The following is a 15,256-nucleotide window of genomic DNA, read 5'->3' on the forward strand; positions in this document are numbered from 1 at the left end:
TACAGAGGAGGAAACTGAGGCACACAGGCTAATTAGCCCACCTGAGCTTACACAGCTGATGGCAGGGCTGGAATTTGAACCCTGCAGTCTCTCCATTATGCACATAGTTACCACTGTGCCTTCTTATCAGCTCAAGATAGAACAAGGTAGAGTTTCATCTGATGGTTCTTTCTGCTCTTAGGTGACAAAATCCAAACCTAAAGAGTCATGTGTCATCTAGTGTCTCCTTGTTACCTCCAGAGCCCTTACCACCTCCATTCTATACTCTTTATATCTTTGAGTTCTATGTCTTTGAGTTCTCAAAGATATAGACTTTATATCTTTGAGACTTTATATCTTTGAGTTCTCAAAAGTTCGCATATTTTCTTGGCTTCTGAGCCTTTGTACACATCTCCCCTCTGCCTAGAACCTAGGCCCCTACTAGTTTATACAAAGCCTTCATCCTTCATGTGAAGTACAAGATGGTGCCCTGTCTGAGTGGACACAGCACCGCTAGCACTCACCTTGGCATGCACTTGTGTAGTGCACAGCCTGCACATCCACATGGGACAGCCTTGCCTATAACACTCTTTTCCTCACCCCATTCCCTTCACCTGGGTCATGCCTCCTTCTCCAGGTCTTAGCCAAGTCCTCACATGCTCCAGGAAGCCTGCTGATCCACTGGGCTGGGTGAGGTACCCCCTCTCACCTGCCTCACGTCCCCCTTTACTTTCCTTGTCTTAGCCCAGTTCACACTAGACTGTAATTGCCTGTTTGCTTGACTGTATCTTCATTAGTCTGCAGCACAGTCAGACCACTTTTAATAGCTACTCAATACCTTGCTTGTAGCACAGTGCTTACAGTAGATGCCTCATAAGTAGGTGGTGCAAAACTTGAGCGATGACACCAGTATCTAAAGTTAGGCCTTCCCACAGACCATCCAAGCATACATGCTGGGTACGCGCCTGTCAGGGAGGGTAGAATCCACAGCGTGGTCCTTTGGGTAAGAGTGCCCCTTTCTACCTGGGCTACCCTCTGCCTTTTCTGGGGCAGACCCTTATTTCCATATCCTCGAAAATATCCACCATTAGAATAATTTATGCTTGATCTGGTGTCTTACAAGACATCTTGATTATTTTCTAACATGTGGTAATGCCAGCACTTTTCTTTGGAAGGGGAAAACAATTTTTTCTCTGTTATTGTCCAATATTTCAGACCATTTTAAAAAACCAGTTTGCAGTAAGAGCAACTCCCACCCTTCCACCACCCACCTTAAGGCATGTCCTAAAAAAAGACTTAAATTCATAGTAATCTGGTGGAAGAGATGACTCACAGCTTCCCTTGGAGCTTGATGGCCAGGGTGGGCCCTCACTCTCCCCCACCCACCCCTTAGCCGTGTTGGATTAGAACAGATTTCCCCATGGGTGAAGACACAGCTCCGCCAAGCCCAAGTGGAGCAGCTACTGAACACGCGGTACATTGCCCCACTTCTTAAGAGACCCACACTGCTATGGCACTGCTTCTTTATATTTTAACTACTTTAAAGGAAACTGTAACCCCAGTTCACACTCAGCATACACAATTCAAATTAACAAAATGGTGGAAAGTGGAAAACCACCCTTCCCCCACCCCAAACCCTGCCATCCTCATTCCCAGGGAGAGTCACTGTTAAGTTTTGGGATATCCTTTCAGAAACTTCATCATCATACATAAGCACATGAATATTCACTTTTACACACACGCAGACCTTATTTACATTATTTTCTGCAGGCTGATGGGTTTTTTAAAAATACAATAGCCGGGCACGGTGGCTCATGCCTGTAATCCTGGCACTTTGGGAGGCTGAAGTGAATCACTTGAGCCCAGGAGTTCAAGATCAGCCTGGGCAACATAGTGAGACCCTGTCTCTCAAAAACAAACAAACAAAAAAGAATAAAATTTTAAAAATACGTATACTTACAATATTTCTGTCAATACAAATAGCACCATCTCAAAGTTTTTTTAAAGGTGGCATACTATTCTACTGTATGCATAAACCATAATGTATTTAACAAAGTCCCAATTAATAGGCAGTGAGGTGGTTTACAAGGTTTTGTTATGACAAACAATGTTATACTAAAAGTCTACATGCAAAGGCAAGAAATAAATGGGATTGTGTAACCAAACGGCCATGCTGGGTTAGGGACAGGGAGGAATGAAGTATGATGCCAGGTTTCAAGCTTGGTCTCCTTGAGTGTCAGGCATTTTTTACTCTCTGGTTGACTCCTTTTGTCCACCCATCTCCACCATGGCCCTGTAAACACAACTAAGAAAGTCGGGGAATCGTCACCTCTATGATGAGACCAGAATGGGCCACAGTAACATAGCGGTGAGAAAGCCAGTGCATGTGTGTACTCTACCCTCAGACTAACTCTGCTCCATCCTCATTAGCACTGACTTGAGTGTGTAGGTGAGCCTGCGCCTATGTGTGCATAAATGTGCATATCACTCTGAGAAAGCAACCCTCTGAGGAGTGAGTAGCAGGCCTCCTGCGCATGTGCACACCCACACACCTCCCCGTCTCCAGGAGGTGCCAGCTCGTTCCTCCAAACACAAACGCCACTGCCTCTGCACCTGGCGAGGGGTGCGCGCTCATTCATAAAATCACGGAGGCTGCTCTCTCTGACAGTGTCAGGGTCTTGGATGCTTTTGAAGCCCCTCACACAGAGCCACTTTCAAAGACGGAGCTCAGGACGCCACTATTCACTGCTGTGTTCTTCCTCTCATGAAGTGTCTTATTGCAGAAGGCTTCACATAGAATGGCACGACTGGCATTAACCCAAGGGGCTTCTCAAGGCAAGGGCTCCCACGGTGTCTGAGCCTTTGACTTCTGTGGAATGAGGAGCCTCTTGGCCTTTTTTGTGAGCCTTACATAAAGCTGCAGACACACATACCTCTCAGAATGTTGGTCCTGAAGGGAAATGAGAGTCAGGTCCCAGAGATTAGAAAGGGGTGCATTTTTCTAATTCATCTTTTCTTTTTAATTACAGTGTGCACACAGCTCTTGGTCTCCAGACCCGATGAGGAAAATATAAGTTCTTATTTACAGCTCATAGACAAGTGTCTAATTCATGAGGTGAGTAGTGACAGGTTTTACAAAACCAATTTTTTGTTTTTATTGCTTAGAAAAGGTTCTCAGAGTTTCTGTGATGTGATCATTTTAGTCTCCAACAACTTGTTTTTGAGTGGTGGACAGTTATTAATAATAGGTTGGGCAGAACTAGGCTATGACAGCCTCAAACCCAAACACAGCTTGAACATTACTTTGGTGTCCAAAAATTTGCCCAGACCAAGTGCTCTGATGTGCAGCGAACGCCTGAGACGACTTCTGGCTGGGAAAGCAGCCCCGGGTGGCCAAGCCTCGCAGGATAACACACGAGCCCTGCTGCTTAGCCCTGGGCGTTTTCAAGTCTTTTAAAAATCTTGTGTTGAACTCTTGGCTTTTAGCTCAGGGAACTGGAGAGAGGAAGGGAGAAAGAGAGCCCATAAAAGAAATAACGAGTGTGTGTGTGTGTGTGTGTGTGTGTGTGTGTGTGTGTGTGTGTGTGCTCGCGCGCGCGCGCGCTTGCGATTGTTATAGGAATCATATTTGCTATATATCCTTTTGGAGGAGGCCTGAGGCGGGCTGCAGGTGTGCCTACCGGACTCTCAGGCATAGTCTTCATATACAGAGTGAGACAGACACTTGGGCATGGCGGGCTAGGCAGCCATCTGCACTGGCGGCTGTCCCTGAGGGGCATGTAGGGAGAGGGAGCTGCACCTCAGACCTAAAACTCCAGTGGCTTCTTGAGCACCCCTCCCTCCCCACAAAGAGCTACAGAGGCAAGGCCTAGACTAGAGAAAACTTGGGACCAGATAAACCTACGGTGGCGAAGTCTTTTTGTAGGATTTTAATGTGAGAATAAGATGGTAAAGGAGCTGGGGCAGTGGCTCACGCCCGTAATCCCCACACTTTGGGAGGCCAAGGTGGGAGGATCACTTGAGGCCAGGAGCTTGAGACCAGCCTAGACAACATATCAAGACCCTGTCACTGCAAAAAAAAAAAAAAAGCCAGGTGTGGTGGTACACACCTGTAATCCCAGCTACTCGGGAAGCCAGTGTGGGAGGATGGATGGTCTGAGCCCAGGTGGCCAAGGCTACAGTGAGCTATGATCCTATCACTGCATTCCAGCGAGAGCAACAGAGTGAGACTTGTCTCAGGGGAAAAAAAAAGATAATAAAGGCCCCAGGCCTCCTCACCTTTGCTGCATTGGCAGCCAGTACTCCAGGAGTCCAGAGGGCTCTGGTGAAGGGAGATGCCCAGCACAGCAGCCAGGCCCCTTCTCCACTTCCCTCTCACGTTCTCACCCTCCCAGCTGCCGCATGGGCCCTGGGCCATTGAAGGTCTCACTCAGTTCTCAGGGCCCTCATCTGCTACCCACACTTCACATACAAGGGTACAGTTGTCCTCTGGGATTCCATCCCAGCTCCCCCTTCCCCACTTCCCCAGACCCTCATTTTTGCAGCTTCTCCTCTTGGCCGTATGGATTCTTACGTGCCCAAGCGGCTCTGGCCAAAGCTGTCAGTGTGACGACGGTGACCAGCCGCCTAAGTTGGGGGCTCAGACATGCCATCCTCTGAAATGTTCAACTATACCAAAGTACTAGACTTTTCACTGAAAATAAAAATGTTTTTTCCCTCTTTAATGGCTTCCCTAGAGCACCCAGGCGCTGTCAAAAGCCTGTATTGAAGGCTTATCTGTGACTTTGTTTCAGGGACAAGGCCTTCTCCCCACAAGCCTTGAGTAATCCTTTTCTATTTCCAATCCTGACACTGGACTTGTTTTGGCCAGGAAAAAGCGACGAAGGAAGAGAAGGCAACACAGTGAAGAATGTTACAACTCGTTCATTCCATAGATACTTACTGAGCACCTAGTCCCTGTCCCGAACTAGGCAGGTCACAGTAGTGAGAGAAGGGGTGAGACAGAAAGAAACAGACCATCACAGCCATGATGAGAAGGCCTCTGATAGGGTCATCCCTGCGTTCCCCAGGAGCACAGAGGAGCAGCAGCGGGCACCAAACCTGGAGCCAGAACAGGGCATTTCCATGGAGGAATCCTCTCCACACTCAAACCTGGAAGGCAAGCGAGAGTCCTGGTGGTAGAGACTCGGTTCGTAAGGAGGCAGAAGAGAGTGATGTCTGCAGGGCTCCGTGTTTTGTTGGGAAGTAGGACATTTGTGGGTGGGTTGGGGCAGACAGCATGGGGAGGATTTCAGCCTCTGATAAAAGCAAACCGGAACTCTGCTTCCTCTCCCATGCCCGCTGTCAGCATTGATATTGGAGGACAAGGTACTGTCCACCTTGCCTCAAGACAGCTGAGCACCTGAGACAGAAATAATGAGTCCTCCAGCTGCCCGTGCCAAACAATCCACAGGCTTCCTAACTGTCCCTCGCCAGCCCTGAAACTTTGGCCTGACGCTTCTCGCTTTCCCGCCGTCCTGCATGTCCTCCCTGGGTATCCTGGCTCTGGTTTTGTTTTTTCCCCTTTACCTCCGTGCAGCCCCAAGTGATCTCCTCTGATTGCCCAGAGGGGCCTCTCATGGCTGGGGGCCCCAGGCAGGAAGGAGCTGGTGAGGTGTCTGCTTGCTAAGTTCAAGTCAGGATGGAGGGGCCTGCGTGCTGCTTTGGAAGGGAAAATGTTGTTCAGGGCTTTTTATGATTTTAGTTTGAGAGAGAGGAAAAGCGTCTGAATAATTTTCCATAGCCTCTGGTTATTCTGTGTGGGCAGAACACGCCCTGCCTGTGAGGCCCCGTGGAGGCGCACAGCCTCCATCCTGGAAGAAGGTTCACCCGGGCGCAGAGAGACAGGACGCCCTTTCATAGCCCGGACATGCTGTTCCTTAGCTGGCTTGGAGCAGGGAAGGTATTAACTGGGCCAGGACACCTCCCTTCCTCCCCAGGACGGAGGGACTGAGTCCCCAGAGTCATGAAAGGAAGGAGAGGGAAGTTCTGAATTTTATTTCTGAGACCAGTCACTTTGACTCCTGAGTTATAATCCCAGGCCTCTGGGCACTTCACTGTGTCTTGAGGTGACTCTGGGAAGAATGGCTGTTGCCTCTTTATGAACCTTTTCATCCAGCCACATACACTGGGATACCATAGCCATCTTCCTCCAGACAGATGCATTGGTCTAGGCCTGAGAGGGCCAGAACTCTGGAGTGGTGACTAGGAGTGCCCGGGCAGTTGCTGGGCATGAAGCCTTCCCTTCCCCTCCAGGCCCCTCAGGAAGGTGCTCCCCAGCCCAGCCTGGGGCTGCAGTGAGATATTGGGCATCATAGTCAACGCCAATCCCCTGTAACTGAGCACTCCTCTGTACGTCAGGAACCAGTGTTCAGAAACTCCTGGAGCCAGCCACGACCCAGCACCACAGCCCCAACTGAGAACTGCCCCCCACTGTCATTCAGCACTGCTAAGGAGCTGGCTCCCATCTGCAGCTCTGAAGGAAAGGAACCCCACCACCCACTGAGGTGCTCAGGGAATGTGCTGCCCTCCCTGTAGAGGCACCAACATTCCCACCTTCTCGGGTGCTGTTTCCCACCAGGGAAGATGTCATGTCTATAATGGTGTCTTAGGAAGCACATCCATGAAATGAGCCCTTTACTCCTTTGTCACTTGGAAACTCAGGCCAGTTGTCCTTCAGGCTGGCTCCAGATCAGCTCAGTATCATAGATGAGAGACCTTGAAGTCATTTGCTGTGTGCTGTTGTTGGAGTGCAAGGTCATATTGAATGTCTAATGTGACGAACAGCCGTCTACCACCACCAAACGGCCGGTCTGTGCAGTCCGAAACCAAACCCGTGTGACACCTGTGAGTGGCATCTATTGAACCATTATTAAGAGTGAGGCGCATTCCAGGTATTCTAAGTGTTTTTCATGTGTTATTTCATTCTCACAACATCCTTTTGAGAGAGAGATTATCCTCAGTTTCTAGGAGGCACTGAGTCTTGGGTAGAGGGGCGTGCATAAAGGCGTGCAGGGATTAGAGCCCTGCCCGTCTGCATCCAGAGCCTTCCTCTGGCCCACAACTCTCCTCCCCAGGTCACCCTGAGCAGCATGCCCACGTATCCTCACACAACATGTGACTGAATAAGCCAGTCAGAAGCAGAAATGATCCCCTCTCGGTGTGAGTCCAGCAGAAACGCTCGCCTTTCGCCCGGTGTCAGAGGTCCTCATGTGTAGCAGGACACGCAGAGGGAGCATCACCAACCAATGAGCAGGACTGTGGAGGAGAGCCATGCCCTCGCCTCCCAGCCTGCCTTGATGCGTATTCTTAGTGGCATCTGGCTAAGGTCACCCGGGAAGAAGGGGTTTGTAAGTCCTCAATGACGTTTCTGCCACATGATTAACATTCTTCTGCTTTTGTCCACAGAGCTCTCCTGGTATTTAGGTCCTTAAAGATTAAGCATCACTGGGGGACAATTAAGCTGTCATTTCTTTTTCTCCATTTAAGGAATCTGTTTCCTTTATGGGAACTAGTCATTTAGTCTGTTACTGAGTAATATTTTATGACTACTTAAAGGAATTCATGCCTTATTGACAAAACTACTTCGGAATCTTCTCTCCATCCTTGTTACTGCAAATCAATCAAATCACATGGATTTCCAAAAACACGTGTTCTGAGTTACAGTTCTAGGCACTTGGCAGGGGATTCATATGTGACGTGGTGTCCTCACCACCTAGAATACCCCATGTTCACACTTTACCTGCAGCAGAATTATCAGGGCACTTGCTACAAACACAAACTCTCTAGACACCCCTTCAGACCTACTAAATCAGGCTCTGGGCATGTGGAAGGGAGCCCATATATCTGAATTTTGACTGTCTCCTTGGCTAATTCTAATATATCATGAATCTGAGAGTTCCTGCCTTGGAGACCCCTAACCCACATAAAGTCCTTTCCTAGTCTGTGGCAAGTACAAAGGCTAAACGCAAAAGAAATATCACATAGATAAGAGTTTGTTACAGGGCAGTAGGCAAAACACACACACCAGTTTTACTAGAAAAGAGTTCTGAAGGTATCAGACCTACATATTTTCCTGAACTTGAGAGAAGGTTTAAGTCAGGACTGGCACGCTGGGATTTTTGTAAGGCAAGAGACCCATTAACTGGAGATTTCTCAACAAAGTCCTGAAACACAGAGAATATAGTCCATTCTCTGACACCCTGTAGACCACTCTAGGATGGCCACACACCATCAAGCAGATTGATTTTTGGAGTGGTTGAGAATTTTCATTGATTATGAAAATGCAGGGGGGCCTGCAAAACCCAGAGCATTCACCAATCAATTTTGCAATTCATTATTGGTTAATAGAGTCCGGAGTAGAGTCAGGAGGGAGGGGGAATGTGGGTATGGATCTGCCAGAAATATAACCAAAAATACGGGTTATCAACAGTTTGATGCATGTACCTTACCAAGCACCTCCAATGTCAGATAACTTAAATTTTCAAAGTAGGCAGCTCCCAAATTAAACCGACTACTGTTTGGACCAGGTTAGAAACAGGTGAAGAAAAGGCAACTGCAGAGACTCCAATGTTTTCCCCTATTAATTGCATGTTTCTCCCTCTAATGCCAGGCTGTGTCACCCATTTAAAAGTCCTGTTTGTTTTTGCAGGCATTTACAGAGACACAGAAAAAAAGATTGTTGTCATGGAAACAGCAGGTGCAGAAGCTCTTTCGGTCTTTCCCTCGGAAAACCCTTCTAGACATATCAGGATATCGACAGCAAAGAAAGTATGTTGGGATTTCATTCTTTGTAATGCACGGTGGTTCCCCTGGCACCTTCTTGCCTACCTCAGTTCCTGGGGCAGGAATATGGCAGGGCACCATTCCTTGTTCATGAAGATGCCCTGTGGCGAGTTCCAAATTGCGTTACTTAAACAGGTGGGGCTGGGAAAAGGCTGTGAGAGCGAGCACTCCCAGGGGAAGAGCTGAATGTGAGCTTTTGTAACTCCGTTTGCATTGTTAAAATGATGGTAATAGTCCGGATGGGTATCAGAGGGGAGAGTGGGTATGATTTAACAAATGCAGGCAAAACACAGGATGGCTTACCCACAAAAGGGGGATCTGAAAGGATAAAAATGGGTTGCTCTATCAGCACCTTAAGTGGTAATTTTTTCCCCCTTCTAGCTGTAGACAAGCTAATTATAGTTGGTGGCAGGGTGAAGAGCCCAGGGCTAGTCTATTTTGGTCTGCAGTCTCACAGTGGAGCAGTACAATTCTTGATTTTTTCATAGTACTTCAGCTTCTTGCACGCAGTTAAAAATAAGCCTGGTTGTACTTTAGAACCCATTACCTTAATATAGTTTTAAACTGAGGAATCCAAATGCATCTTAAAGATGAACTACAGGGACAATTTGTGGGAGAAATTAAGGGTAGAGGAAGGGTTAAGCCTTAAACAATGATAGGGAATTGTTGGGACATAAGGGAATGAGAATGTAAACATCCTAAAAAATTAACATTCTATTTTACACTTTTAAAACATGAGCAGATAATGTCTTCACTTGCACCTGAAAGGTTCTGAATGCGTTTCATTTCTCGGTGCATGTATAGAAGCTCTTTGCCCATGGTGTTAAAATTTGGGGCATTTATTTGCATAAGTGTGGTGCCTTAAAACATCACTGTTTTGTATTTAAGGGAGATGAGGCCAGTTGGAGTTTGTGAAAAGACTTCATGAAAGATTAATTTTAAAATTGAAGTGTGATCACATTCCAGCATATATAACGCTTATTTATTAAATAAACATTTATTCAGCACTTACATATGCCAAGTGGTATCCAAGCACTTTAAGAATATTAATACAATTAATCTTTGTGACAACCATGTGAGGTAGAGCTGCTGTTGTTGACCCCAGTTTACAGACAAGTTCGTAGGCAGCAGCATCGGGGATTTGAACCAGGCAGGCTGGCACCAGCTCCAGCTCCATGCTCTTAACCCTGTGGAAGCCAGACAACTCTCATGGTCTCAGGCTGATGAGTGGAAAAGATGGTTCAGGCAAAGCGACACTTCAGGACCAGTTCCCTGGCCCCAAGCTCTTTGGGGTTGCCAACCCTCATGGGTTGGACTAGACTATCTCTGCCCTGAGGATTCCCAATGGCCCAGATGAAAGGCAAGGTCTGCTTCCTCGGCCTTCTGCCCTGGGGACTACCCCTATCCCAAGTGGCTTTTCTCTAAGAGCAGCACTACTTTTCCCAGGTGAAAAGGTTCCAGACTCCTCTTGCAACACCAGGCCTTTGGGAGACAAGTTCCAAGAGGAAGAAGGCATTTGGAGGTTGGAGATGAAGATGGGGCTTTTAAGCTCTTTGCTGCTCCTCCAACAGGCCCACCCTGGCCTCTGTCAGCCCTGTGTTGTCATTGGTCCACATCTGAGAGCCTTCTGGAGGTGGAGCAGGGGGCATGAACCTTGACCTCTCCAGGGTGTTAGTAACACTTGGATTGGGCTAACCCAAGGTTTGCCAGGTTGGAGTCCTAATGGACATCTTTTTATTGATTAGATAAGAATGAATCGCTTGTGGATATTCAATTGGAATTGGAATTCAATTCAAAATGCTGGAAGATGTTTTATACTCATAAGTATTTCCTCTGGGATCTTTTTGTGCTATTAATTTGCTTTGAAGACCTCTTTCTCCAATAATACAAAGTTTACTGCAACCCAGCCCCTGCTTGGATTATCACAAATCCCAAATTAATTGATTCTTATTAATGTTACTTTATCAAAGACTTTTCATGCATTTCAACATTTCAATGTAATGAAACCAGATTTAGAAATGTAAGGCAAGAGAATGAGAAAGGAAAACTTGCTTTTGTCACTTTGTTCTCTCCCCAGAAAGCATCAATGATTTCATTAAACCTAGCAATCTTAAGTAATCCAAGCATTCACTCTGGTTGCCAGCAGTGGCAACCCTCTGCAAAGCTGGCTTTGTAACAACCCTCGAGGGGTCCTATCATCAGGAGAAAGATGGCCTAGCCAATCTAGGAAAGCGTGAGAGTAGGACATGATGGGTCCTACCCTCTCGCTTTACTCCCCTCCCCTATACAGCCGAGTCCTAAGAGTCCCTGGATCCCTCCTTTCTCCAGTGACTAAGTATCCCATAACAGAGTCCTCTGCCCAGATTGTATTGCTTAAGAATACAGTCTTGCCTTCCTGGAAGCACGTATCATTTTAGCATCACTCATTGACTCTGTATTTTGCATATGAAATAACTTTTTAAAAATCCAACCAAAAAGGAAAGTGAGAAAATGCTATCCACACTAAATAAGGAAAAATCATAGCAGAATACTGAATCATCTACCAGGTGGCCAAAATTCCGACTCCAGAACTCAAAGGACTAGTTTTCATCGTTAAAAACAAACAAACAAACAAAAAAAAAACACTTGGCCCTTGTCTCTACCTCACATAGTCAGATTGTCCTTCCACCAAAGGAGGTCTCTCATCATGTGAAATTTATTCTACCCCTCCTGGCCCTGAGTTCTTCTTTCAAACCAAAAAGTCTTAAGCCTTAGTAAAAATAAAAACGAAATTTTTAAAAGGGAAAATAGGAGAAAAAAGGAAGAAAGGCCAAGATAAAGATACCAAGAACCCGTGAGTGTCTTCCTCACCACCTTTAGAAGAACTTCTGACCAGAATCTAGAACTCTTTCCATGGCCACCAAAGCCTGGAAGTAGAAAGGCACAAGCCCAGAATTCTCCCTCCTGCCCCTTCTCCCCCTAGGAAATTTAGGAATTCTGGGAAGAAGAGAAACTTATTTTCTGAGATCTGCACTGCTGGCTCAGATGCCCCTCCCCCTACACACAGGCACAGCTCTGCTTCTCAGGAAATGACTGTTCGCAGGCCCCTATCACCCTCAACTGCTTAAACTACGTCAGCCCAGCTTCCCGGAGTCTCCCCACAGGCTTGGTACAAACCTCCCCTGTGTTGCTGGAAAAGCAGATCTCTTCCATCTTGTGGCCACTGGAGGTAATGCATTTCGACTTCATCCGTGAATGACTAAAGCTGACTCTTCTTGGAAAGAATGTGCTGGTTCCTGAAACCGTGCCGGCTGCTGTGTAACCTCCCAGACCTGAGGCGTGTCGGAGAGGATGCATTCTTCAGTGCTGAGGTCAACCAACCCAACGGGAGCGCCGGCATCTGCATGTGATGCTAGGGGCTCTGGCAGCCTCCCTGCGCGGACCCAGGAGAAGCATGGACCTGCCCTGGCCTTGATGCGGCCCACTCTGCAGGGAGGGCCTGTGGAGTGAAGGCAGTTTGTGTCCTAGGTCCAGAACATTCGCAAACATCATCTCCGACCTTATATCCCTCGCCCCACAGGTGGCATCGGCTCTCCCATTCGAGGATGCATCATGATGGTAGAGACTCATTGGTTCCTTCATTTAACTGCATTCCCTGTGCAGAAACTGATTCAGGCACCGGACATGCAGGATGGATGAGGACAGACATGGAGCTTACATCCTGGTGGGCCTCACAGGCTTCTCCAAGTCTGCCACACAGGCTGAGGAGAAACAATGATAGGATTAAAGAAGGGAGCACTGGGACAGGAGTCAGACCCAGTTCTGACCCTGGCTCTGCTGTTTTCTTGCTATGTGGCCTCTCGAGAGCATGTGAGTGTTCAAGACCTGTGTCCTCATCTGCAGCAGGATGGGTTGGAGAAGATGCGGCGGGGAGGCGGAAGAAGGCAGAGTGCTGGTGAACCTGCTGGGCCTGCGTGCCAGTGCTGCCCCCTGTTGGCTGTGTGGCCTGTGCACAAGGATTACACACAGTTTTAGTTCTCCAGCTAGAAAGGAGAGAGCACCTACTTCACAGGGTTGTTGCAAGGATCGAAAAATAATGTCGAAGTCCCAGGAAGTTGCATGTGATACAGCCTCTCAGATGTTAGCTGCTGTTTTAATTATAGTTGTTCGCTGGCACAGAGCTCCCTGTAGGCCTTACAACTGTCAAAGTATGAGCTAGAGGCGGGGCGCGGTGGGCTCATGTCTGTAATCCCAGCACTTTCAGAGGCCAAGGCAGGAGGATCATTTGAGCTCAGGAGTTCCAGACCAACCTGGGCAACATGGTAGACCCTGTCTCCAACAAAAATATAAAAATCTGTAGTCCCAGCTACTCAAGAGGCTGAGTTGGGAGGATCGCTTGAGCCTGAAAAGTTGAGACCAGCCTGGGCAACGTAGTGAGACTTCATCTCTACAAAAAAAAAAAAAAAAAAAAAAAATCATCTGGGCATGGTGGCACATGCCTGTAGTCCCAGCTACTCCAGAGGCTGAGATAGGAGGATCACCTGAGCCCAGGAGGTCAAGGCTGCAGTGAGCCAAGATCTCACTGCTGCACTCCAGCCTGGGTGACAGAGTGAGACCCTGCCTCCAAAAAAAAAAAAAAGTGAAGAGACCCGCCAAGGCAACATCCCACAGGAAGCCTGTGGCTTGAAAAGGGCTGAATAATAACTGATCGTCTCTTCCTTCTCTCTTGGCTCTCAGTCGAGGCTTTGGGCAGTCCAACTCCCTCCCGACGGCTGGCTCTATGGGCAGTGGCATGGGCAGACGGAACCCGCGCCAGTACCAGATCCCCTCTCGGAACGTCCCTTCTGCCCGCCTGGGCCTCTTGGGCACCAGTGGATTCGTCAGCTCCAACCAGCGCAACACCACAGCTGCCCCCACCATCATGAAACAAGGAAGACAGGTTTGTTCTGCTCCAAGGAGGGAGGAGGATAGCCAAGCCAAGGCCTGAGGCTGCAGATGTCCCCCCAGGTGACCCCAGGGTGGGGAGAGAGGCCAAGGGGGACTATGCTGGGAGCAGTTGCCACCATTCCTCAGAGGTAACAGCATTGTTTGCGTTGTTCTCTAGGAGACAAAGCAACCCCATAGCTGTGCTTAGGATGCCCAGAGGACCACTTTAACCTTGGGGACCCTGCACAAGAGGACCTTTGGAAAGAAATGCAAGACCTATTTCTTCCTTGCCCCATGCTTAACCTTCTACCTCCCAAATCTGGGCTCCAGGAGAGCCTGGTACTTAGAGAACTTTCTTTCCCTTTTTATCCGTGGCAAAAAGCTCCCTTGTATTAGTCCCAGCTCTGGTGGAGCATCCACAGGACATAGTCTGAGAGAGTGTGCCGGCGGGGAGAGTTAACACATTCTCAGCCTGCCCAGAGGTTCTTGCTGTGCAATTTAGAGCTGACTTCTCTGGCCCGTCGCTCATACCCCTCTAGCCCCAGCCCTCACCCCCGCCTAGTGCCTTCTGCCTGCGTGCCCAGAGCTTCTCGAAGCTCTGTGGGTGGGGATTAGCATCGGAGGGACACAAGTAGGTCTAAGGTTCTGGGGTCTCAGGAGAAACTAAGGGATGACAGATCCACTTAAAAGCAGGAAAAGGGCTTCAGGCAAGATGGGCAGGATTCACTCCCCAGGGTACCAGAAAGCCCCATCTTCTGACCATTGTCCCCAGCCCCCAGATCAGTTCAAGAAGACGTCACTGCTGGGACACACAAGCTAAGCTGTGCCAGCTCATTGCCAGCTGATAGGTTCTTTTCTCTCCCCCTCGCTTTGAAGTACATTGTAAGAATCTAAAAAAAAAAAAAAAAAAAAAAAAAAAAAAAAAAAAAAATCAAAATGAGAGCCCTGAAATAGTTTGTGCTCTTCATTGCATACATTTATAGAACTCCCCCATTTCCTAGAAGAGTGGCAGGGAAAAAGCAAAAGCAACAACTGGGATAAAAAGAGTTTTGCAGACAGGGAGAGAGGTGTCCAGATGAAGCTGAGGCTTACAGCAAGGCCAGCACTGAGGAGGTGAAGAGAAATTACAGTGAATGGAATCTAAACCCTCTCTGTAAATATGCAGATGCTAGCGCTGGCCTGCAAGCCCCTTTTCTAGAGTTCTCCTGGGATCTTTGCCTCCCAAATTCTTGCTGGCGGCTCTGCTGTCCACCCCAGAGGGGCTGAACTAACGAGTTCCCCTTTTGCTTTTCTCACTAGAACCTGTGGTTTGCCAACCCCGGGGGCAGCAATAGCATGCCAAGCCGCACCCACAGCTCAGTCCAGAGGACCCGCTCGCTGCCCGTGCACACTTCCCCACAGAACATGCTGATGTTCCAGCAGCCAGGTAGGGCTCGGCGCTTCACATCCCCTTGACACAGAGGGGAGGCCAAAATAGATGCCCCAGCGAACCCAGCCGGAAAGTGCTTAGCCTTGACTGTCACCGTGCATTCTTTGGAGCTTATAGAAG

The 15,256-nt window shown here is 48.2% G+C and overlaps 1 protein-coding gene across 4 annotated transcripts in view; it reads left to right on the forward strand.

Moving 5' to 3' along the window:
- The window catches only part of SAMD4A (sterile alpha motif domain containing 4A), a 228,461-nt gene that overhangs the window by 196,786 nt on the left and 16,419 nt on the right, over nt 1–15,256 (forward strand). For all 4 annotated transcript variants that reach the window (XR_004057312.1, XM_010372045.2, XM_010372048.2 and 1 more), the window contains 4 exons: nt 3,009–3,094; nt 8,669–8,787; nt 13,519–13,720; nt 15,007–15,133. Coding sequence is in view for 3 of the 4 variants with exons in the window: in XM_010372045.2 (XP_010370347.1) it covers nt 3,009–3,094; nt 8,669–8,787; nt 13,519–13,720; nt 15,007–15,133 (534 nt within the window). In the remaining variant the exon portion in view is untranslated. The remainder of the gene's footprint in view (nt 1–3,008; nt 3,095–8,668; nt 8,788–13,518; nt 13,721–15,006; nt 15,134–15,256) is intronic.

This window comes from Rhinopithecus roxellana, chromosome 5 (assembly GCF_007565055.1).
Source record: "Rhinopithecus roxellana isolate Shanxi Qingling chromosome 5, ASM756505v1, whole genome shotgun sequence".
In the NCBI taxonomy this organism is placed as follows: Eukaryota; Metazoa; Chordata; class Mammalia; order Primates; family Cercopithecidae; genus Rhinopithecus; species Rhinopithecus roxellana.